Source organism: Platichthys flesus, chromosome 22 (genome assembly GCF_949316205.1).
Source record: "Platichthys flesus chromosome 22, fPlaFle2.1, whole genome shotgun sequence".
Classification (NCBI taxonomy): domain Eukaryota; kingdom Metazoa; phylum Chordata; class Actinopteri; order Pleuronectiformes; family Pleuronectidae; genus Platichthys; species Platichthys flesus.
In genome coordinates, this window is record NC_084966.1 from 5,536,698 (window position 1) to 5,561,937 (window position 25,240).

Genomic DNA, 25,240 nt, shown 5'->3' on the forward strand with positions numbered 1-25,240 from the left:
TGTCAGTGCAAAATATGACATAACAAGTGTAGGCTGTGAGCAGAAAACACTAAAACAGAGAGGCAGCTCATGAGGAGATTGATATCTAAATGTTTTACGACACTGCAGAAACATAATCTCACATTGTAGCGTTTTAGTTTTTTAATCGGGTGACCACCAAAGCTACTTTCAGGTGTGTGGTGTGGTTTCTCATTTGTGTCACAGATTCTGCGCAGACCCCCCCCCCCCCCTATTTGAGGTAAGAACATCTTTATCCGGACCCTGCTTCACGAGAGCGTCCGTTTTTGGGGTCGTGGGACGGCTGACACCGGTAAATAAAGACGCGAGGGAACAGGGAAAGAAGGGGAGGTGGTAATATTTGATGAAAGGGGGGAGGAAGGAGTGATTCAGCCAGAAGGAGGTGGCAGCGAGAGGGTGTGACAGGTCTAGCCCAGCAGAGAGTCGGAGGAACTTTTAAACTATTTGTAAACTAATTGCCAAAGACTGTGTTTAGTGGGGAAGTGTCTGTGACCTTGAGTTAATCTGTTGCTCCGCAGCCACCAGTCCCGACAGACACCACACATTGAAATTCCAATAGACAGATACTGAAGATGTTTTTTTTTTAATTTAGAGATTCCTCTAATTTGATTGTAACTTTCTCCCTCTTGGATTCTTTTGCATTTGCATTGTTTTGCCTCTTTAGGAAGCCTCAGCGAACGTGAACTTTATGCCCATGGCCTCTGCCATCCCCCCCTCCACCCTTGTTTTAAAAGATGGGCTCGGCTGCATTCCTCGGCGTAATCCTCGCGAACTGGGCCACACCCTGGGCAGAGCAAGCGTGGAGGGGAATGTATGCAGCGCAGCAGGAGCTGGTGTTTCCCCCAGGGTCATTCACACAGACACAATGAGGCACTGACTTGAGCTTAGCGTTCGGGCGGCAGTGGATGAAGCATGCTTTGATAACCCCCTAGGAGACCCCCACCGTGTCCATTCCTTAAACAGGCCTTCGCGTAAACAGACATACGCACACTCCCTTGTTCTCTTCCCACTGTAAACGGGGGAGAGAACGATCCGTGTGATTTCACCCCCTGCAGCAAACATCCCCAAACTAACTGATCTGAAAATAGGTCCAAGCACAGGAACAGAGAAGAGAAGGAGGAAGTTAGATCTGCTCCCTGTTTGAGTGTCATGACCCAGGCATGGTTAGTCAGTCACTGGAAATGTTTCATATCAATAACAGAAAAGCCCAGAACCTCTTTTCAGTGAATAGACCAGTCTGTTTTGCAGTTGTAGAAAGTGGAAATAAACCGCACATAGTTCTTCTTTATTCTTTTTTATTAGCCTTAACACTTTGACTGGTCCTGTGTTGTCATATCAGGATTGTGGGCGAAGCACAGCTCAAAGATATCAGTTTTCCAACAGCCTCTTCATTCTCTGTCTCCCCGCGTCGGGGCATTTGCATGTTACTGTTGTCATTTTGTATAAATTCAAATTGATTGCACTTACAAGGGTAATTGATGTTACTGCGGACTGCACTGTGCTGCAAAAGTTTATACCGTGGGGTTGGGGTTTTAATTGGGCCACTGCTCTGACCCACATCTGTGTCAGTGTGAGTGTGTGTGTGAGTTGCGTAGTGTGAAGGCAGGATTTTGTCTAATATCAAGCGACAATGCTCCAGGCATCAGAAAGAGGAGAATGAGCACCATGTACCTTTATTGACCCAAAAAATGAGGCATGAATTTCAGAGAATATATAGAAATATATATTAATAATAACAAGTCAAAACATGGGTTTAGTTACATTAGACACATTCGTTTTATGTTGGAATTGAAGAACATATCCTTATGGAAAATGGGATTTGTTGCAGTGGTGCTGGATTAGCAGGGTATTGTCATCATGACCATAGACTCTATATAAAGAAGGACAATGCGTCTCCACTTCCTGAAACTGTCCAGAAATGAAGCCAAAATATTCCGGATACAAACGCTGACATCTTGTGCATTTCGAGGCAGAAGTATTGTATCCAGCACATTCAATCTTTTTGTACGAGTAAGTTCCCCTCATCACATTGTATGGTCATGATAACGTCATTTCATTATCTTACATCCTGTGCGAAATGTGTTTACAATGTGCGGTTGCACCTTGGGATTTCCTCCATCTGCCTGTAGGGGATTGTTGTTTGCATGATAGTGCTCAAATGGATCAAAAATAAAAACTATAATAGCTAGAACAACTGTTCACTCTGTCCTTTTACCATTTTGGTTTATTGACCTTTTAGCTTAGGTTGAACATAGTTTATTGATATGAAGCATTTGAAGATATTCCCAAAATACCAATGTTGGCCCTGACGTATGATTGCCTACATTTTTGCCATAGAGTTCAATGGGTTAATAGAAAACTACAGTCCTTTCATGTCGAAATAGAACAGTCTTCATCATGACGGAGGGACGGAGCAATGAAAAACCGGCCCATCTGCTGCACCAGTGTCTCACCTGGTCTTAATCTACCCACGAGGTCTGAGTCATCCTTTTCCTCCATCTCGCTCTGCTCTGCTGCCCACAGCGCTGATAAAGTACAGGATTCACTGCATTCTCTGCCCCCCCACCTCTCTGTAAAAAGAACCCCAAAAAAATTACGGTGAGTTTAATCAGTTCTGCAAAATCAATGGCATCCGAACATTTTGGTCATTTCAAAGCCAGCTGGACCCGGGCCCCCTTTCCTGCTGCAGCAGCCTCTGCCGTCGTGAGCGCCTCTGCGGTGAAGCTGAAGGCAGATCTATGGCAGCTCGCTCGGCGCCTGACCTTTAGTATTGGTCTCATTAATTATTGATATGCAGTTTCATCATCACTCATCAGAGACAGACTGAGGTTGTTCTGCTCTGATTTCTTCTGAGAGAAGCATTTATTTGTATGTTTGCTGAAAGCCACCATACACTTAAGAAAGTGCGTTCCTTGTATTCCCAGTACACAAGCATGTGGCATTTGTAGTATTAAACACAGAAATTGATAGTTGCTCAGGAATTGTGTTGACTGCACCCCAAGGCTTCCTTTTATTCTCCTCTGATTATAAAATGGACCGACTTGCAAAGACACACAGCCCCAGTTGCTCCACAACTCCCATCTGACCACCCCCAGCGCACACACACACACACACACACAAACGTACATACGCTCACACACCTAGGGTGCTACAAACAGTTAGATAGACAGGCCCAGCTGTCTCCCAGGGGCCGGCCTTTATAATGAGACAGAGATCTTCTTAATTGGCTTCATCTAATGAGGCAACAGAAATGCAATCTTTAGGGGCCGTACACCAGAATGGGTTCCCTTCACTTCTTTTTGCAGAGGTGACTATTGGTCTGTGTCAAACAGGATGTTGTGAACCAGGCCTAGCATGACATCCCAGTCCCATGTGGGAATGTGTCAGAGCACAAAACATATAAGACTGTGCTCCTTATCTTACACCCGGCACAAAGTGTCATTGCTACTTTTCAGGCCAGTGCGGTTGTCATTTTTACCGTCTGGTTGTTGTGCAAGTTGTACAAATCGCAAATGCACCCATCTTAAGGCCCAGGGATGTGTAGGTCTTATGCCGCTTCCACACTAATGCAATAATTTTATGAAGATTTTCACAAATGCTTTCAAAAGTGCAGTTTATCAAACACGTCGCTTGCTGTATACAACAAAAACAATGCCGCCTATACGCTGGCTTTCCTTTGTTTGATTCACAGCATCTACCTCGCCCAACAGTTTTCTTCTCTGGTATTGAAACCACAAAACACACCCATTCTTGATTTAGAGACAATTTCAAACCATTATGAGCATGTGCTTAGATCTCTCAGCATCAAAATGATTTTGACTGACATGGGCTCACCTCCTAAAGAACTCTTTCTTTCTCCTCGGAGTGTTCTTACTCATTTCCCATTCAGTTTTGACGAGTGGCAGTGATGGACTGCGCTGAAGCAGTGGAACCTGCCATGATTACTCGTAAAACGCTCCTTATGCTGCACCACAGATAGCGATGAGCAGAGAGGAGAGCATCATCTCAAAACACACATCACTTAGGAGCTGCTGTTTTCTACCTGTGCACTAACTTTAAATTCTGATCTACACCCTCGCCACACACATAAGGAAGAAAAACTCATTTTACCTCATTAGATGATGCAGGCGTGTGCTTCTATCTTGTCTAAAATGGCTGGTTAACCAAAACAATATTGCTGTTGCATTCATTGCCATGAGGTTATAGCAGGGAGTTTATTCCACTCTTACTGTCTTCAAAAACATCAGGCCTAATAGGCCGGAGTGTCGCTGCTCCAAATTGGAGTAATTTGATAGAACTTGGCTGGATGAAAGTCTCGGAGTCGGAGTAAAAGGCTCTTGTATTAGTGAATGAAAGGCTCACAGCTGTCTAGTTAGAGGGAGGGCTGGGTACTGGAGTAAATGTTTTCAAACCAACACGCCCTCCGCTAATTCCTACTCTGATTCTTAAGTGATGCTCTATCTGTGCCTCTTCTGTTTGGCTGAGCCCGGTTTGAATTCCCACAACAACAATAAGACTTCATGTTTATTAGGAAAAGGATACGCTGTGTCTCTGTTCAATGGAAATAACCATGTTGTACTCACAGAGTTTTATTCTGAGATCAGGGAACATTGTGACGCCGAAACCGAAGGTGTTTTCCTAAAGAATTTGGTCTGGGCATTTTTGTTGAGTTTCCCTTTCTCATGTGAGGAATGCAGTTGGGTATTTTCCGGGTCAGACGCGTTCACAACAAAAGGAAACTGTCAGGGACAGTCCGGCGAGGCAGGTGGTACCAGGGTAGAGCAAGCAGGAGGAAGCACACAACCTATTTAATCTGCTGTGGAAATCACCTGTTTTTGTTTTTACAGCACATCAACACTGGCTGCGGCCAAATGCCCTCAAAACTCATTTCAATGTTTTACAGCATCTTTATACGTATGACACCTCTTTTTCACCCTGAGATGTTCGAAATGTCATCAACACGCCCACTTGCTCTTTGTGAATTTTCAGGAAACATGCCCAGACTTCAATGTATGTCGGAAGGCAGCTTGAGAGTAAAAATACGAGCTGGCAAAGCTGCAGGAGCCTGCATGGGACTGTGTACTATTCTGGTGCAGATCATTTTAAAATACCCCCGTCCAGGATCAAGGTATTATTTATGTCACACCTTCTCCCTTTCCCCAACCACACAGGGTGGCCATACCATAAAGGTCAAGTTTAGGTCATGGCTGCATATCTCTGAGAGTGTCTGTTTGTGTGTGTGTGTGTGTGTGTGTTTGGGTCGACGGAGAGGGTGCCATGCAAAGTTCATGGACAAAAGTTAGATGACCAATTTCACACCCAGCAGATGCCTGCACCAGTGACCCACAGAGACAGGTGGGGGACACTAATTGACAGGGTGCACCCTCACAGAGAGGGAGAACCCATGGCGGGTGAGGGAATGAGGAGGTCAGGAGGGAAGGGAGGATGATAGAAGTGGTACCAGTATAAATTGGCACCGCTTTTAGCTGTTGTGAACCATTGAAAGGATCAGCAGCAGGAAGAGCGTCAGGTTTAAAGACGGGATAGTCTTGCACACTAGACACAAGCAGATGTTGCCTCTGAAAAGTTCAATTTCAACATTTAAACTCTTTTTAACTCACTGGCTCCACAAAACCAAGTCTCACCTCAGAGGAAACAGGAAAAGGCACAGGGTGATGACACAAGTGAATAGTGTGTCAATATGTTTAATTGCATCAGACGATTTAAAGAAAAAACCCTGCCTGCAGCTCAAAGGCTGCTTCAGTCACTGTACCATAGTTTATTGATCTCTTCTATTCGACCAAAGGGCACTTACTACTTTAACCAAGCATAAGCACTCTCTCCACCTCATGAGGACTGTTTTCATCATCTCCGTGTGGGCGAAGAGCCTCTTCGGCCCACAGGAGGAAGCATCCTCAGAGACCTCATCATCATACGGTGAATGGTCGCCTTATTTCCCTTTGGTTGCACTAGTGCAGTCAGTGCCCTTTCTAAATATGCACGATTTGGGCTGTTTGGTCAGCCTGTGGTTTTGCTGGTTGCTGGATGTAAGAACGTATACGCCCAAGTCAGTTACTGTGGATGTTTCTCCTGCCAGCCCCCAGAAAAACTCCAGATAAGGTAGGAGATGATCCAGAGGATTCACAGGGGGTAACGAGGGGCCGTGTTGACGATGTACCGTGGATACATTTACTATAGTACAAATACCATACACGTATGCAGACTAAGACCAAGATGATTGGATTCAAGAGCTTATGGTGATAAGGGCCAACACATGGTGTTGATGTGCTATAAACAAAGAAACACGTCATTTCCTCAGCACAATTTATACTTACGTTCTTAATTTGTCCTTTGGATAAACTATTAGATAGATTGAATCAATTAAATTGTTTGTACAATTATGTATTTTTGTAGTTTTTAGCTCTTGTTTCCTTTCCATTAATACAATATTGCTAGGACATATTTTAGTTTGATCACTCATTAACTTTGAACAGATGCATGACTCCTTTCTCTCACTATTTACACAGGGGTATGAATATCTGCGCGGCCTTTTCGAGACAATGATGAAAGATACGCGATAAGATGCCTAACTGTAAATTCTGACTTTGAGTAAACATGCTCCAGATTCTCTGTCGTTTTAATTATAAACCTCTACCTCTCTACTTTTTTATTTTCTTCATTTTGTCAGCAACCAAAGCTTTAATCTCCAAACTGGAGAGTAAGCAGCCATACAACATTTCTGCCCTTATCTGCTGAGTGTGTTAGAAGGGGGCTTTGATGAATAGATCTGCCCGCTCCCTTCCATCTCATTATCCGCCTTTATCTGTTTTATGGATTTACACAACTCCTCAACACGCTCTGACACGCGGTCAATACTGTCAGTGGCGGAAGGAAGACGTAGGCTAGCCTTTTTGTTTTTACCTCTCCTGCATTGTTTGTTGAACGTCTCTCCTCAGCATTTGTCGTGGATCAGAGTTATATTTGGAGCGGCTTTGATCGCTAGAGAGTGATTGAAAACGAGTTATCTGTTAGCAAATGTAAAATTAGAAAATTTAAATAAGGCCCAGTGGCTTCCTGCTGTTTCCTCTTGGGGCTTTGACACAGTTCCTCTCAAACTAGGGCATCAACATCATCTAACCCTATTGAATGAAGTCTTCCCTCTGTTCAAAGCTAGTCGAAGCTGGTTATGATATAGGACTGCTGTCATACCAGTGCAAAGCTGACAAGATCCGTCTTCTCAGCGCAGGGAAGTGACAGCCTGTCACAAGCTGGCTAATGCCTCATATGACTCACCTATCAACAGACTGAGAGCTGGCATTGTCATAGCTGAGCCTTTCTTCTGGGTGTGTATTTGTAGAAGTGTGGGAACATGAGACAGGGCCTCACTTGAATGCACTGTGTGTGGCATGAGTGTTTAAGTTGCACCTTTCAGCATGCCTGTATCCCTCTATGTGTGTGTTTGTGTGTGTACAGATTAGACGAGCTCTGGAGGGTGGGTTTCATGTCTCAGCAGGTCACAGATGATCAGATTAACTGAAGCTTGGCTGGATTAGCAGCAGGGACCTGTGCGCTTCAGGTGCCGCCGCTGCCGGACTTTGGCCATCACCTCCCCAATACAAAAAAACATCCACAGCAATATAAGACATGCACAGTCCAGTGTGGATCATTATCACAGCCATCATATAAACGCTGATGACCTTAAGTGGCGGCTGGTACGTTTTTAAATTGCATTTTTTTTTCTTCTGCATAAACCACATGAAAGCTCCATTGTGAAAATCTGTCAGCTGCTGTGACAGATGAACAAAACGTTTTATCATAACCTGCACAAAGCATTTATCACAGCTCTGAAATAACTATTTTCCATAGCCTGCGGTTAATGTAGATGCACTTATACAGCGTTTATAGCTTCATATATATGTGAATTTTAATGGCATGAATGTTAATGACTTTATGGTTGAGTTTATTTATTATGGCCTTTTGCCCACTCCGGTACTTCCCATTAACTGTGGTCGTTTCACAACAAACCAAAAAACCTCCTGCTGGACTTTTTAATAATCAGATTACGTAGAAGTAAATTGCTTGAGATACTTGGGTGCGGACTCATGATCATTTATTACCTTAAGTGACGGCACTGGGAGAATTTTTTTTTTTGCAATTTGCAGCCTCAGGGAGAAAGAGTCCTGCGATCTAGGAGTCCCAGGACAAACGATCAAAGAATAAAAACAGTTTTATCTCACATTTATCCCAGTCTCCACCCTGTGTGTGTGTGTGTATGTGTGTGTGTGTGTGTGTGTGTGTGTTTGTCTGTGTTCCAATCTTTCCTCCTCTCTCTCCTTGGGTAATCTCAGGCGTGTCAGCTGCAGTACTACTCTTCTATCTGTGGGATTACAGCTGGTGAAACAAAGGCACTTAATTACTGCTGAGGCAACACAGTCTTACGTGTGTCTGAGTGTGTGTGCGTGTGTGTGTGCTGTCCAAATTACTTGGTCTATGTCCTTTAAACTAATGGTATTACCTTTTTTGTGATTTAAATATACCTGATCACAATATAAACGAAGCTGACCATCCTCCGCAGTCTTTACATTTACAGTACGTGCCTCGCCTTTACCCACTGCTCTCCATTGATTCCTGTTCTCCATTACCAGCCCAAATGTAAGCAAAAAACCTGAGGCTATCATTTCAAAATGGATTTTGTGTTTCCCGGTGTCCTGGAGCCTTGCTCCTTCAAACAGATCCATTAGTCCAAACGGATCCATTAGAGCCCAAAAAACAAAACAGGATCCGTAAGAGGGAGCACTCTCTGTGTTTGAGGATGAAGGGAAGCCCTGTCCATGTGCATCCATTGCATTGGTATTCTACCGGGTGCTGGGATCACTGGGTCTGCTTTTTCTTTGAGCACCGGAGTGCCGGTCCAGTCGGCGTCTTATACCCGGGGGCTCTCACCGGAGTGGTGTCCTTATGACCTGTTATAGCCTGACCCATAACCAGCTGTCAGCTCCCCTTTCCCCTTTTACTCCGGTTCTATCAGAGTAAGCTGAGAAAGTACAGAAGGAAATGACTGACATTATGAAAAGAAGACCAATTCTTTTTAAATATGCCGCAAATATGGGATTGAAAGGTGGCGGTATGTTCCTGGTACTGATGATTCCAGGATGCAGGCCAAGAAACACAGACACCCAGGTAAAGGATGAGCATATTTCTCAAAAAACTGAAATTCTCCTCCCATTAATGGCAGGATGTAAAAGGTCACACACTACAAAGACAAGGCAGTTTGGGAGATATGAGGGAAAGATAAGAGGAACAAGTGCCCGCCTGTCCACCCCTCCCTCGTCACTCCCCCCCTCCCTCCCTCCCTCCCCTCTTCCCTCCCTCCCTTCCTCCGTCTTTGCCGGTCAGCGGGGATACAACAGGTTCTTCGGTTATGCTCTAAGGGGATTACACATATCACAGGCTTCATGTCAGGGAAATTAGTGTCAGTTTCTCAAAGCGGCCCTCCTCCTCTCAAGCACGGAAGGACAATCGGATAAACGAGGGGAGGAAGATTTACGGCCACGGTACGGCCATCCAAACACCACATGCTATAGGAGATTTCCAAATGTGAGCACTAAAGACCTGCCTATGTGGGTAGTTTACTGTGTTTATGCTGCATTTTCCTCTAGAATTAGCTTGATTTGCCTGGAGATTAAGACCTGAATCCCATTTCTCCAGTCACTTCACCGTGTCATGCTGACTCTTTCATGATCTTTCTCCCTGATTGTTACTTCCGGATTGCAGTCTGCCAATACCGCCCGACACACTGTCACCAATCACGTAACCGAGCTCTACGCCAGCATTAAGAAAACATCACCGGGGCTCAGTTAGACGAGAGCCCACCGGGGTTTTCTGTGCAGCTGAAGAAAACGGGGCTTAATGGACAAACACTTGCACACACGCACATTGCAGATTCCCTTGATTCGTCGCTACATAATTCAGAAATATTGTTTGTTGGGTTGAAGTGTTGACATGGGGAGAGGAAGGCAGTGACTCATTTTGAGTGTATCCATCTTCGACAGGGGAGCATGGCGGCAATAGCTTCCCCATTAAAGGAGATTGGAACCACAGGGGTATAATTTGAAGGCAGGTTTCCAGTAGCCTTTACGAGAACATTTACAGCTCCTCTGTCAACTGCAGCCTATAGGCAGCCCCCCTCGGTCTCCAGCGGGTCTGAGCATAGAGCAGCCATTGAGGGCGAAATGCAAATGTTACAGTGGTGAACCGGGGGGGGGCACACAACTGAAGCGCTATTCTGCCGGTGGGGGTGGAAGACTGGCTCTCTGTGTCCGTGCCACCCACGGACACACAACAGTCATCGCTCTGACCATTCAGCCCGGCTGGTGGAGGGGGGGGGCATGAATCTTGGGCAGGGGATGCTAATGCTAGTTATACACGGGGCCGTTCGGGACTGTGTTCGCCGTGAATTTATTAGATTTAATGGAGGATGGGGCTAATTATGGCTCTAGGACTTCAGGCCCAGTAGGGGCTGTATTACGTCAGCCAAGGAGGTTATGTTCTCACCCCTGTCGGTTTTTTGGCTCTTAACTTTGGGCCTAGGCGGAGGTATGTGCTCCACTGGGTGCAATTCTAGTTTAATAATCACTCTTTTTGTTAGTGTATTGACTCTTTCTCTGTAATTGCACCGGTAATTGGTAATCAGGTTTCTCACGGGCCACCGCTGACTCACAAGTTAGTCAGATGCTCCATGTACGTCTGTGTATGAACATATTCACCCTTATAATGACTTCCAGAAAACCCGGGCATGCCGAGCAGCCACTGTCAACACTATTAGACAAGAACAGAGTTACAACAAAGAAGTGGGTCACTGGGAGTTCAAGATGCACACAGTCAAAGGATGTATACCCCTCAAGTGTTTTTATGTCGTAGCCCTGCTCCCTGTTTCCTGTGAGTGTTGCGGTTCGAGAAACGCAGCGTCCTCAACAGTAACCTGTTACTGTGTGTGGGTGATTGTTTTGTGTGTGTGTGTGTGTGCGTGTACATGTGCGTGTGCTTGCGTGCGTGCGTGCTTAAGTTTTGCCAACTGAACACTGTGTGCCTGTGTCTGATTCGGAGCCTGATCGGTGGAACGCTGGGAAAAATAAACGTTTGTTTCCATGCATGACAAACTGTATAACAGATGAGTGCAAATGCTTTTCCTAAGGTGGTCTCATGAATCTATTGTCTCCTCTCTGTTTATATAGTGCTCTATTTTCAATAATTGTCCTTTGTCTGTTTTGAAATGCTTTATTTCTTCTGCCATCTTTTCGAGGTCTCCCTAGAATAAGACATTTTAAAATAAAGGGACTTCCAGGTTTACAAATCTTACCAGTTAAGCTGAAAATATTTTTTGATTAAACTGTAGATAAATTATGTTAATCTACAGTATAATATAAGAAAACTACAGATTGATATAGTCGATATTAAATTGAACGAAGTAGGATTTGTTATTTGTTTTTTTTTTTACATTGCCACAAGAGGATTTTGTCTTTCTCGTTTCCCCCCGTTGAGTCAAATTCAACGTCACAAATGCGTCAGATTATTTAATGCGCAAACATTGAAGTTCAAGTGTCTTTAACAGGTTTTTTGACGAGTGGAAAGGGGGCAATATACAGGCGTGTGACTAAACTACTGTAGAAGATCGGTTCCCTGGTTAGAAATAGAGACAGTTTCCTTCTATAGCAGAATTATTGAAGCAGTATTCCTGTCACTTTTAGATTATGATGATGTGTTTTACACGCTTGCAGCTTCCTGCCATCCTCGAACCTCTGGACTCAGTTTTATTACAGTTGAGGTTTATGGTACCCATCATCACCCTGTGTGAGGAAGGGGGGTGACATATCTCTCTAGCAGTGGACTGACAGGTATCGTTGCTGGTTTATTTACAAACCCCTGATTGCAAAATTATGATCTTACATATCTCTTGACTAGGTCACATGATTTGCTGATATTCTAGGTCTGAATTTGGAAAGATCAGATTTGCTTCCACCAGAGAAATGGTTGAAACTGCAGAACAAAGGACAGGATAAATGGATTTCTGCTCCTTGACATTGTTATTATGTTTTTAATAATTTATTTTCCCCACTCAGGTCTCTCTTGAAAATGAGATCTCTATCTCAGAGGGACTCGTCTAAATAAATAACAGTTAATAATAATAATTCATTCAAGTCACAAAATGGTTAAAATTGTTTGCCAAATTAAGGCAATTTTAATGTTATAGACAACCAAATGCAAAAGTATTAATCAAATAACTAAAATGATTTATTGATTTTGAGAATATTCGTTCATCATTTTCTTTTCATCAGCTATTATTAATGTTCACATATCCGCAGTGTCAATATCCGTTTTGGATAATATGAAGGAATCAAAATAAAAGCTCCAGAGCAGTGTAAGAAAAAAGAAATCACTTTAACAACGGCACAGAAAGATTAAGGGGATAAAACATTTCTAGATGAAGAACTAGAATAACTAAAAAAAATTAGAGAAATCTTAGATAGTTAAATCCTAATCTGTTTGTAAAAGTATCTGCCTATATCCCCTCCAACCCTAATGTGAAACACATTTTTATATACATTAGTGCTTTATGGAAACTTTGCAAACAATAAGAAGGTTCTCTTTGGCGATGGCTGTGTGGATATTAAGAACGTGCCAGCAGTAATGTCTCAATTTATAATCTCTTGGTCAGAGGACATGTGTCAAGTGAAAACATCTGATAATTAATGTTGGATCTCCTCTCCGCTGTTGTCTGTTTTTCAAAGAGATAATAATCCAATCTGAATCAAAGCAGTTATTAGCAGTATCCCGACGTGCGTATCGCAGCATGTCCTACACACAAGTGCAAAACAGCAACGAACAACGAGAGGCTGCCGTGCGAGCGACGCAGCTGAAAGGTATAATTTCACCGTGTAGCTATGGCTACACACCGGTGGCTGGAGGGTGAATCACTGACGTGCCTTGGTGCTTTCAAAGATCCTTTTCATAGACGGTCCTGCTCCGAGGCAATGCCCGCAATGAATGGATCTCTGCTCCGCTCCAAGTGGGTGGCTTAAACAGAGGGCACGCTGCAGTGCTGACAGTACTGTGCCATCATCTGGTTCCTCAGGCACACATGTTGCTTTTCAACGCCGTCACTGTTGCGTCGGCGGTCCACTTCACTGCTTCAGCCATGAGTCATAAGCACTCCTCTCTTCTTTTTTTTTCCAATTTATGTGATGCTGTGTTGCCTCTCCCTCAAAGATTACCTCATTTTATGTGCTCCGAATCCACAAGTGTTGCAGGGACACGTTCTCCCAAACTGCAGCCTGGACCCTCTATGAGATAGAATTATTTGTAACAGCCGTGCTCCGTACCAAGAAATTAACACTTCCCTAACTTCCATGAATGCATTATTACTTGCGTGTGTGAGGTTGTATTTTTTTATCACAATTGTTGCTTGATCACAGCCTGGAACGTCTTCTTCAGGAGAGGATAATCCCAGAATAAAGCTTTGGACTACCTGACCTCGTATCTTGAGTCTGAAGGAAAGCTGAGATTCTTCCATATGAACGGATCACCTCTTTTGTGTGGAGATCAGCCATGTAACGTGCTTTAGCCATATTTATAGAAAATCTATATCCTCTCTAGTATTTGTCGGAGACTTCCTGGAGTCTGAGATAGAATTAGACACTGTGAAGGTTTATGTTTAAATGTAAAATATCAAGTCTCAATTACATTTCAAGGTTTTAATAATGGCGTAGGAATCATTGCCACATTTTTTATATATATATATAACGGCCTATATATAGGTATCGGAAATGTATATGGTATCAGCATCGGTTGGACTCACATCTCTTTCTGTGGGACTTCAGCATCAGCAAACAAAGAGCAACATGTTATAATGAAAAAACAGGGGGGAGCACGTTTTCTTCTTTTTTCATCAGTCCACACATATATGACATACAAGACCTTCAGAGGAAATTAAGTCTGCACCAAAATGATTAATGTTTTAATAATTGATTTATTTTCCCACTGTTTTTAAATCGCGGTCGCATTTCCATTAGAGCCGTGACAGCTCCGGCAGGCGCGTCATTTATGTGCTTCTTCCATCTCACCGAGCCGGACAAAAAGAGGGAGGGTTGAAGACAATCAAACCTGATTCATGTGACCACCAGGCACAATGCCCTGATAGATTATGACTACATCCGGGACAAAAGGCCTCTGAAACAAAATCTGACAGGATGAAAGAGTTTTTTTTTTTCTTTACGAGCCAGAGATCTGTTCAATTCAAACACTGCATTATAAAAACACTCACCAGAGTCGCCTCACCACCATTTACCTCATCACTTTAAATGGGGAGTAATGAAGAGCAATTGGCGAAAAGCACGTGTCACTCACAGACTGACGGATGAGCCGAATACGCAGCGATGTAATGGCCTCACTTAAAGTCTACGTAAAGTGAAAGCGGAGAAGGGTTCATGCCGTCGTCTATATTTGTGATCTTCATGCTGGTGACGCTCGCCGCTGCCCCGCTGGTTCCCTCTGGGATGCCGTCCAGGTCACAGCTTCAGCACCAGCTCTCTCTCTCTCTCTCTCTCTCTCTCTCTCTCTCTCTCTCTCTCTCTCTCTCTCTCTCTCTCTCTCTCTCTCTCTCTCACACACACACACATATAGAATCACACCCTCCCACACAGTTTCTCCTACCCACACACACACACACACAGCTACACCTGCCCACGCAATCTCTCCCTCTCTCATGTACGCACACACACACACATGCACAAACCCACCTTTTGTCAGCGCATGAAGCCCTAATTAGTTTTGTCACCTCCGAGGTTTTTCAGTTGTGGGTTTCTGTGCTAGCGTTATTACTCCGCTCTGGACATGGCTTAGCAGGTCTGTTTGTGTGTGGCAGGGTGTGTATCTGCTGGCAGGGTGTGTATCTGCGGGCATGTATGCCTGCGCCACGCTGCGTGGGCGACGCTCTGTGCGATCGGTGCGATTTAGTATGCATATGTGTGGGCAGGTGTGATTTTGTGCATGTGAACTGTGAAGGGGGGGGGGGTAGGATTGGCTTACTGCAGCGTTAACACAAGGGTGTGGAGGTCAACGCTGTCTGACTCGTGACTCTCATCATTACCGAGCCGCCCCGGGGTCTCTGTGAATGTCAAGCCCCGTTATCTGATACCGGTGTTGCCAGGGTTTTGTGTCTCACAAGACAAACACCCCTAACTCCTGCAATATCTCTGTGTGTCTACTCACAACAATTGCAAAGAGGCTCATGTAGCGTCTGGGGAATTATATCCTTCGCGGCAGCTTTAAATCAGTTAGGAGTGGTGAGTGTGGAGTGTCTTTAATATCTGTCAGGGAGAAAAGGATTGCGAGGTTTTATTAGTTTTTCATTTGATGAGTCTTGAAGATTATTGGTTATTTACACTGGCAGCCGGCCCTGTACCTTGAGCTGCGCTTGATTAAAAAACCTTCCACCCCGCTTGCCTGCACGTCCAATATGGAGTCGAACAGGTTAAGTAGCTGCTTCAAATCCCTATCGTGCTTGTAATCATTTGCATCGTGACCCCACGGGACGTGTTCCAGTTCGGTGCCATACTAAGAATAGTGTGAGAATAAGGATAAGGTATTATCTTATAGATTCTTATGCGACAGACTCCCTGGCCAGAGGCAGGATGTTCTTCGAACACGATATCTCAGGAACGACTGGGGGGGACAACTGGTGCAAAAATGCATATTTGAATTTGGTGCTGAGAGGTCACAAGAACACTGTGACCTCCCCAAAAACGTTTTCTTGGCCCTACCACAAGAGTTATATGTAACTTTTGAGAAAACACACTTACCTTACCTGTGTTTTTATTGAATTCCTGGACTTTTTCACCATAAACTGAACACACCAAACATCAATATCAAAGCCCAGATTATTTACCTTGGTAAAAAGATGAAGAAATGCATCACAAAACACGGAATAAAACAGGATAGAAATTAAATTGAATTAAATTCTATAATAGGTAGGAAATGCAGTTACTTTGCACAATACCATGACCCTGAGCTGACACACTCAAATTGAATCAGTCGTTATTAATGTTGATTAATGACACCAATCATTTCTCGCGTCGTACCAGCCTCTCCTGGACTGGTAGAACAGGAAACAAGCGTAGGGCTACTTTTAAGTTCATTAGGAAGCAAAGTACAGCGAGTCATCTGACTGCTGCCTCTCTTATGACTCTCTTAATCTTTATATTGATCGATGTGTCCTCCAGCTCTATTTGAGCCTGGCGTCTCTTGTTTCCTTGTCAGTTTTTCCTAACCCTGCACCATCCAGCTGGAATTCCATATCCTGTCAGATTTGATTCAGTTGTCTGCACCCACCGGGCTCCTGCAGTTTATGAGGGACAATCTGCGTTCAGACGAGCACTGACGTCAAGACATTTTTGTGATCTCTGCCGCAAAATGTACACGTCTCTACGCAGGTGCCCCCCCCCCTCGCCTAAATCTTCAAGACCTTTTTTCTGACCACTTCCAGCGTCTTTCAGATGTGAAAGACAAACTCTAGAAAACATCCGGATCCAATTTGTCTGAGAAAAAGAGTCTGAAAACGGCTGTTGAGAGGTCATGTTTCCCTATTTCCTCGTACGACTCTGCTAATCAGGCCACCGTGCTGTAGGTCTTCAGTGTCACAAGGGGGGGGGTCTGACTGATTCTAATTTGGCTCCACTTCCCTTTCACACTCATAAAGACGCGCCGTGTGTCCTCTCCTTCTGTCTTCTCGACCTTTTCTCCTCATCTCCCCTTTCCCCTCTGCACTAATTCATATCACTCCACACTGCCCACACCTTTTCCACCGCTCCTCTCCTCGCCTCCATTCTCCTACTATTGTATTCTTTGTCGCTCCCGCCTGAGCTCTCCTCTCTCCTCCACCCACCGTCCTCACAGCTCACTCTGCAGCCAGGATCCATCCTGCATCATTGTGTTTGTCATTATGAGCCTCTGTAATTGCCTCCGTCCGCCAGGGTCTTAGTAAATCTCCCCCCCACCAAACCTGCATTTGCATCTCCTCCGAGAATACGCAGATTAAGCCATGATGGTTGTGCCCAAGCTTTTGTCTACTATTACCCTCCTCCTCTCTAGATGTGTGTGTGTGTGCCTTGTCAGTGTGTCCATGGTGTAGCCAGGACCAGAACAAGCTAGCATGTCAGAGACTGATAATGATCTTTCACAACAATGTTTCCACTCATGCCGAGAGCTACCTGCGTCCCCCACGAGGGGCATGAGTGTTCCTCAATGCACAGCTCTCATCATTTTATATGTTTCACACTCTCCGAGCATGAATATGTATGCTGCCTTCAAGCACTTGATGTTCTGGAGTCTGTGATCAAAATCAATGCCCACGTATCTGCCACGTCCTCGGGCAGACACGCAACCTGTTCACAGTTCAGGTTTATAAGCAGAAGATGGCCCCTCGTCAGTGCACTGTGTTGAACAGAGGCTTCAGCTTTTCAGAGAAGACTGTTAATGACCTCTCTCTCTCTCTCTCTCTCTCTCTCTCTCCTCCTGTTGCTCGCCCAGGGCCGCTGCACGCGAGAGAACTGCAAATACCTCCACCCGCCTGCTCACCTGAAGACCCAGCTGGAGATCAACGGGCGCAACAACCTGATCCAGCAGAAGACGGCGGCTGCCATGTTGGCTCAGCAGATGCAGTTCATGATCCCCGGCACCACCATGCATCCTGTGGTTAGTCAAGGCCCTTGTTGCCTTGGGAATTGTGACAGCATGACTCACTGTGAAAATAGTACTGTTGTTTTGCTTAACCGTAAAAAATGAATCTTCTTTCGTTGTAATAACCTATGCATATCAAGCTGAAACAGCTCAAGTGAATTCAATATTTTGTATTAATTGTATTTTCATTTGTATTCTGACTTTTTAAATTTTGTTTTTCAACCACCAGGGGGTTGATCAAGATGCTTTGGCGTCACTTTTGAGGAGCAGTCATGTCGACCATCTTTATTTACAGTCAATGGTACAAGCAGATTCACTGAGAAACTATGACAAATCTTTTACACTACATCAAAACAGCCTTGTGTTTTCCCTCCTCCCCAATTGGCCTGCACTCCAAATTTGAGGAAGATCATGAGTTTGTGGTCGGGATGCCCTTGAGCAAACCACGATAAATTCCCACCTGCTCTCTGGGGGTTTACTCAAGAGTCAGCGGTAGATGGTGGCTGCACTGGGCAGATGCCAGGTGTGAAAGTGTTTCACTGCATCAACGCAAGTCTGGGCGTAGCTGAAAAAGAACATGCACGCTCAGCAGAAATCTGCCCAGGATACATAGAGGTTAAAAAAAACACCTCTTCTCTTATTTCTACCCTGATTTCACTCTCTTTCTCTCTCCCTCTCTCTCTCTCTCTCTCTCTCTCTCTCCCCCCCTCCACATTTTTCTCATCCTACCTGTCACACACTCTCCCTCTCATGTTTCTCTGTACTCCGCAAAGCTGCACCATCGTTTCTTTCAAGTCTCTAGTGTCTTCTTCTTCTAACCTCTCTCGCTCTACTTCCTGTCTTTCCCCCTCCACGTCCTACTCCTCCTCCTTACATCCAGCATTTTCTACCACTTCAGTAACTTCTGTATTGATGATTTTTTAAATAAGTCTCTAAGGTTTTAAGAACAGCCGTGATAGTGTTTGTTCTTATCTCTGTCCGCAGCAGGCGTTTCCTGTCAACCAGGGCCTGGGCTCCAGTGGGGGTTTGAGCTACGCACCCTACCTGACTCCCATGTCCCACAGCATGGGCCTGGTGCCCACAGACATCCTGCCCAACAGCCAAGTCATCGTCCCCGGCAGCCCGCCCGTCTCCGGCGGCTCCTCCTCAAACCAGAAACTGCTGCGCACCGACAAGCTGGAGGTGACCATCCTAAGGGTTAGGGGTTAGGGGTCTCTTTGGGATGTGAAGTGAAATTATGGTAACAACTTGAAACCCAATTTAAAAGGTTCAGTCGCGTTTACTTTGACAGAAGAACTGAAGTAAAAGCAATGTACGTGTAACCAGCGTTACATTGTCTCTACATGGTGCTTTTTGTGCTTTGTGTGTTATATTTCTCACTTCTGATGCATTGGTGACACTGATCCTGACTAACTGATCCGTGTTGTGATCTGAATGGAAGTTACTCTGTGATTGTTAAAGTGCACACGGAGGCGGTTATTTATTTTTTCTCCTCCACTTCATTTATAAAGATAAACAATAATCTTCCTAAGACCTGGAGGTGATGCGTGTGGGTGTGTCTGTATGTGTTTTTCTCTGGGAGTGCTATCACTTAGCAACTGAGTGAAGTTGGCTCTAATGAAACAGTATCCCTCTGAGACACTCATGCACTCCCACACAGAGTGTGTCTGTGTGTGTCTGTGTGTGTCTGTGTGTGTCTGTGTGTGTCTGTGTGTGTCTGTGTGTGTTTGTGTGAGTCAGTCCCAAAGTGCAAGTCTAAAGCAGATCCCCCTGTGATTTGTTCAGGCTTGTGAACAGTTGATCAGACTGGTTCCGCATTTCCACTCTCGTTTTACACTCGTTACAGTTTTTTGTTTTTTTCATATTATAATATAATTTTGCTGCTCGTTGTTTCCTGACGTGTTGAAAGCTCAAGCATTAACAGATTTATGTTTCTTTGTTTCCTCTTTTTGCATCTGCGTGCTCGTGTGTGTGTGTGTGTTTGTGTGTGTGTCCGTGTGTGTTTATTTGTGTGTGTGTATTCGTCCACCCGACATTCCCGCTCCCAGGTGTGCCGTGAGTTCCAGAGGGGCAACTGCGCCCGTGGCGAAACCGACTGCCGCTTCGCTCACCCGAGCGACAGCCCCATGATCGACACCAGCGACAACACGGTCACCGTCTGCATGGACTACATCAAGAGCCGCTGCTCTCGCGAGAAGTGCAAGTACTTCCACCCCCCGGCCCACCTGCAGGCCAAGATAAAGGCCGCCCAACACCAGGCCAACCAGACGGCTGTGGCCGCGCAAGCCGCAGCCACAGCTGCAGCCATGGTGAGAGCACAGCACACTCAGCCTACTCAGTGTACTCAGTGCGTACGCAGTTGTAGACAAGGAAAAACACACACTTCTCCCTGTTGTAAGAAACTAAATCTCACAAAGGTTTCTGCTTACATACATATAGAGCAAGAGCTTCTAAGGTCTGAATGGGACAATAGGGCCATTTTATAGCACCTATACAATTTACCTTCAACCTTCCAGTAAGAGCTTAGCCTTTTGTTATAGTATCGTGGGAGGCTTTTATAGAGCGTCAAATAAATGTTACTCTTGGAGGTTTTACTGAAGTGCAGAAGCAGGCAAACACGACATGTCTCGGTATTTTTAACACTTTGAATAAAATGCATACTAGCACAGGGGTTCTGCTTCAAAGCTGCTGTACCTAGATGGAGCTATGTGACTGATGAAACACTGCAGTTAAAATTCACTAATACACATTACATTATGACAAACCATCTTGGGAGCCACAAAATGTAAAAACAGGCTGTTCACGATGACACCCACAGCAACATATAATGTGGAGCGCTGCTTTATTACTGTTAAAAAACATACCCATCCCCGCTGGTTTATTCGAGTGCACTCCAGTGTTCAATCCACTAACAATAGTGATCCCTAAGTGAGGCCTTTGTCCACAGTAAACAGGGTTTTAGTGAGACCCTAAACGCATCAGTATAATGCTGTAAGAACAATCCGTTATTATCTCACCGCAGTACGCATTTTCTATTTTCAAATGCCCTTGGTTCATACAGAGACAATGTGCTGGCTCACCCCCTCAACCATGCCGCCCCCCCCCCCCCACCCCCACCCCCCTGCTCTCAATGATAAATGCGGCTCTCTGCAGATCAGTGCAAATTGAATCAGGGATGGATGAGGATGTAGCATCACAGGCGAGGAGGAGGGGGGGAGGAGGAGATGTTACCCTCCTCTGCCTCTTAGTCGTAGAAAAAAAAAAAAAAGTCCCCAATAGGCAGAGGGAGAGACAGACTGGTAGAGACAGACAGACGGAGATGTGCAGGCCGACAGGTGGCGGGAAGTGTTTGGCAGTGGGTCCCGTCTGCGCCCCGCCCTCCCTCACGCTTCTCTTTTCCGATTGGGTCCTCTGGCTGCTGCTGCACTCGCACACCTTGTACTGCGCCACTCGTTTCCTCCATGGCATGGGCATGCTTTTTTTACGCGTTGCACATAACGCTCTCATTGGCTGGCTCCATCGCTGCTTGCTCTCCCTGTCTTTTCTCCATAAGCCCTCAGTGTGGATGATGAGGTGTCCTCCAGTGCAGGTTAGTTTTGTTTGTGCACAACACTTATAAAAGACAAAGGCCAAAGCCCAACTTTCTCCCTATAGTTGGAGCAAATTGAATGCCCTCCTAGATATCAGTCCTCCAAAAATGCCTGACTAATTTTCATAAAGATTATTGAATGATTCAATAATCGATTGTGAGAAAATTCTCACAATCTTTCAAGGTTAAAGAAAGTGGAACAAAAAATCCCTGATCCATCCCCTGATTCAGATTCACTGATCCAATCAGTTCTTCTGTGACCCAAACCGCATCCTTCCACCAAGTTCCGTGATAACCAGTTCTTTAGTTTTTGCGTAATCCTGCTAACCAACAAACAACTAACATGAAAGGCCCAACATTCACCTTATGAACCAGATTTAATTCACTGGAATTGCAAAAATCCATCCCCTAACCATGCCAGATTTCTCTCATCAAGATCCATGGTTTAGTCTCTTGGGAAAACGCCCTTCCACCAAATTTCATGGTAATTCAGCCTGTAATTTTTGCGTAATCCTGCTAAATTACAGACGAAACAAACACAGATGAAACCACAACCTCCCTGGCGGAGTAATAAAGGGGCCAAGCCACTGTAACATGGTGTTTACCTGTCAGCACCTTTAGCTTAACAACTTTTCATCAGGTTCACAATGCATCATCCGAGATCTATTTTTTGTCGCTAGCGTGTTTCCCCCCGAATCCCGTGCTTCACACGCCTCCTGGTTCGTTCACATTTCCCCAGTTTATCAACTTTATGACCCAGCTCCCAATTTACCCTCAGCAGTTACAAGCCGAGCTGGAGGTGAGGAGGGGTTAACCTCGGGACAGCGGGTTGTTTAGTCAGCGCCTTTAATCCAATTTTCCTTTAGCTCTTAGCCTAAAGCTGGAGAACTTTTATTGAACCATAAAACCTGTATTGCTGCACTGCTGCAAATAGGTAACATCATTATCCATGATTCACTTTTTTTTAATCTAAAGCAAATAAGGTAAAGTGCAGCATAGATGAGGTTTGCACATTAAACGATAGAGTTACAGTGAGAGTGTCCTGTTATTGAAATTATGTTGTTTTTACTGTGCCACATTCTGTGTTGCTTGCCATGCTGTGACCTCCTTCCTCATTGCAAGGCGAATGCGGCCATCACTTCGCTTTTCATGTCCCTTTTTAATAGACCATCCTCCATTTTAACTAACCACATTGTTTAAGTCTGTTAACACCACCGGTCATGCATCACTCTTTAATAGGATATATGTTGTTCTACATAAGGAAAACAAGAGGCCTGTGCATGCAAGTGCTGTGACCATCACATCCACGTCATCTTTTTTTTCTCTCTCTCAGCAGTGACGTCGATTCTAAGGTAGTTTTTAAACAAGTTAAATGTAGAGATAACTTGAAATAAAAACAGTTTAATTATTAAATCATTAAGCCGCCTTAAAACTTACACTAATTCTGTAAAATAATTGCGTCTACTTTTTAGCAGGAATGTAAGAATAAACAGAGCTCCACATTGTTACTGTAACCTCACATTGTGTCACGTCCCACAAGTTCATCGCTCACACTAACTTAGATTTAACTACACATGAACTGACACCACTACCAGAAAGATAGTTAAGCTACTTTTGTTCTTCACTGCACCTCAACAGCCTCGGATTATCCGTACGTAATAATCTGATCGCACAATCGTGTCCAGATGTAGCTGCCAGGCCGAGGCTAGTAATTTGAGGGGCTCACTCACATCCCAGTTGGTCATGGGACATTTTCTCAGACCCCCCAAAAAAGCACCTCACACCATCAAGCAGAGAAATCCAGCAGCACTGTAATTGTTGTGTGTGTAGGACTGTAGATCTCATACAAACTGTCAGCCCAGTATTTCTAGTCTGAATCATTTGTGTTTACTACATTTTGTTCCTGCGTAGCCGTTAGTAAAAGTTGATTTACTTGTTCAGTTAATAGTCAACGTTACTACCAAATGCTTTCCCTGTAGCTTTGAAGTACATCGTAGATTATTTTGCTTTTTTTAACCAGAGGTTAAAGTAGATGCTTTGTTGCTGTTGTACTAATTAAAAAAAAAAAAGTAGCAATGTTTCTAAGTAAACAAAACAGTTTTTTGTTTATGTGCATGCCTATTGTTTTGTATGTGGTATACTTGCATTCAGATTATTTTTGTTTTTGTTTTTTTCCTTCTCACCTATCCACAATGCAATGCTGTCCCCCATGACGCACCTCTGCTTGCTGTTACCTGTATGTTAATACGCTTGAATCCCATTGGCCCACTGCCATCATGTGCTCGCTGCCTGCTAATTAAAGACTCAGTCGACTGCCAAAGCAATGAAGCGACCCCTCGAGGCAACTGTAGACCTGGTACTTTGACCTTTCACCTTTTGCTTTGCATGTAGCTTCTTTAATTGTACTGTAGCCACTCACAAAAATTTAAGTTGGCTCTTTTGTTTTTGTGAAACCATGTAAAACACGTTAAAGTATAATTTGTGATCACCAGTGGAAATTTTAGACTGTACAATTTTTAATGAACAAGCTTAGTGTAATGTTAAAATACTTTTATTACACAGTTTTCTTTAATGTGTTGTTGATGATTGCCTTGCTATGGTGTAGTTTCTCATTGTCCTTGTGATAGTTACAGAAAGTCTCCATGTTTGCTTTTTTGTGCTGTGCATAGACAAATAACAGATTTAGAGAATATCTGTGTTGACCTGTGTGAGTATCCAGTTCCAATCGGTTGTGTGCTTCTGTCGTGTGTGTGTTTGCCGAATGCTAGGCGTTCCCGCACGGCGTCCTCCAGCCCCTACCAAAGAGACCAACACTCGAGAAGAGCAACGGAGCCAACTCCCTGTTCAACCCCAGTGTTTTGCACTACCAGCAGGCGCTGGCCAACGCACAGCTCCAGCAGCCTGCTTTCTTTCCCACTGGTAAGAGCTCCCAGTAAGCACACACGGCAGCGCTCATAGGTATGCCAAGCACACACAGATGCACACGTGCACTCACTGAACGTGCTGAGATAAACCTTTATCTATCACAGTGGTTTCCAAACTGGGGGGGTCCTCAAGTTCCAACTTATATTCAATCAAGCCGCACCAAACTTTTCATTGAGATCCATGAATTATTCCCTGGGAAATTGGTGAAACGTTAAATACGACCGTATCTCAGATTGTTCCGGATCCGCATTCAAATTTAATGGGTTCTTCCCTGAGCCATAGCGGTCACGTGTGATTCACCTGCACAACCAGCAGTCCAGTCGTATCAAACACAGGCACTGTAACTTTGTTTAGGCTTCAATTTGAGGGGAACATAAAAAGTAGAAGCCTTTAAAAGAAAACACTGCCTTTTATATTTTGGGGAAAACGCAGCCCTTTCACTTTGTGCTTAATCTGTTTTGACTGACATCGATATAGGGGGGAAAGAAATCCCATTTTCCCCAAATTAATTCGGGTCTGCTCCCTCATTCCGCCTCAGTTCTTTGTGCCTCCAAACCGGAAACACTCTCTCAGTCCTGACAAACAGAGTAACAGTAGCTCCCGTCCCCTCGGGTTATCTGCTAAACAAGTTAACTGCAGCTAATAGGGAAGCCGGGAGCAACGCTCATGAGTCATGTGGACAAGATGCCTGTCCCTTGCTCCTCTCTCTACCTGCTCTTTCTGTCTCCTCAGTGTCTGGGTGTGGAAAGACATGTCAGATGGGTGGGGTTTCTTTGTAGTGTAGGGGTATGTGGGGGACACAAATGTGCCTGACATGATGCATAGCCACTTTAATGCATTTTTGATGAACTTATCTAAATGGTCAATAAACTCCACCCATCCCCATTTGACTCAGATCTGCATTGACGACTGCACATCTTTGTACTGACCCTGCATGATGCTGCTGCCATGTGTCTCTGGCCCCTGCTTAGTCTC

The 25,240-nt window shown here is 44.6% G+C and overlaps 1 protein-coding gene across 11 annotated transcripts in view; it reads left to right on the forward strand.

The window, feature by feature from the left end:
- mbnl2 (muscleblind-like splicing regulator 2) overlaps window positions 1–25,240 on the forward strand; it is a 48,467-nt gene that overhangs the window by 14,508 nt on the left and 8,719 nt on the right. For 6 of the 11 annotated variants that reach the window (XM_062380496.1, XM_062380501.1, XM_062380505.1 and 3 more), the window contains exons 3-8: window positions 17,602–17,766; window positions 17,981–18,052; window positions 18,736–18,933; window positions 19,800–20,060; window positions 23,643–23,696; window positions 24,109–24,259. In XM_062380496.1, coding sequence (XP_062236480.1) covers window positions 17,602–17,766; window positions 17,981–18,052; window positions 18,736–18,933; window positions 19,800–20,060; window positions 23,643–23,696; window positions 24,109–24,259 — 901 coding nt within the window. The remainder of the gene's footprint in view (window positions 1–17,601; window positions 17,767–17,980; window positions 18,053–18,735; window positions 18,934–19,799; window positions 20,061–23,642; window positions 23,697–24,108; window positions 24,260–25,240) is intronic. The other 5 variants (XM_062380506.1, XM_062380507.1, XM_062380503.1 and 2 more) reach the window with 2 other exon arrangements.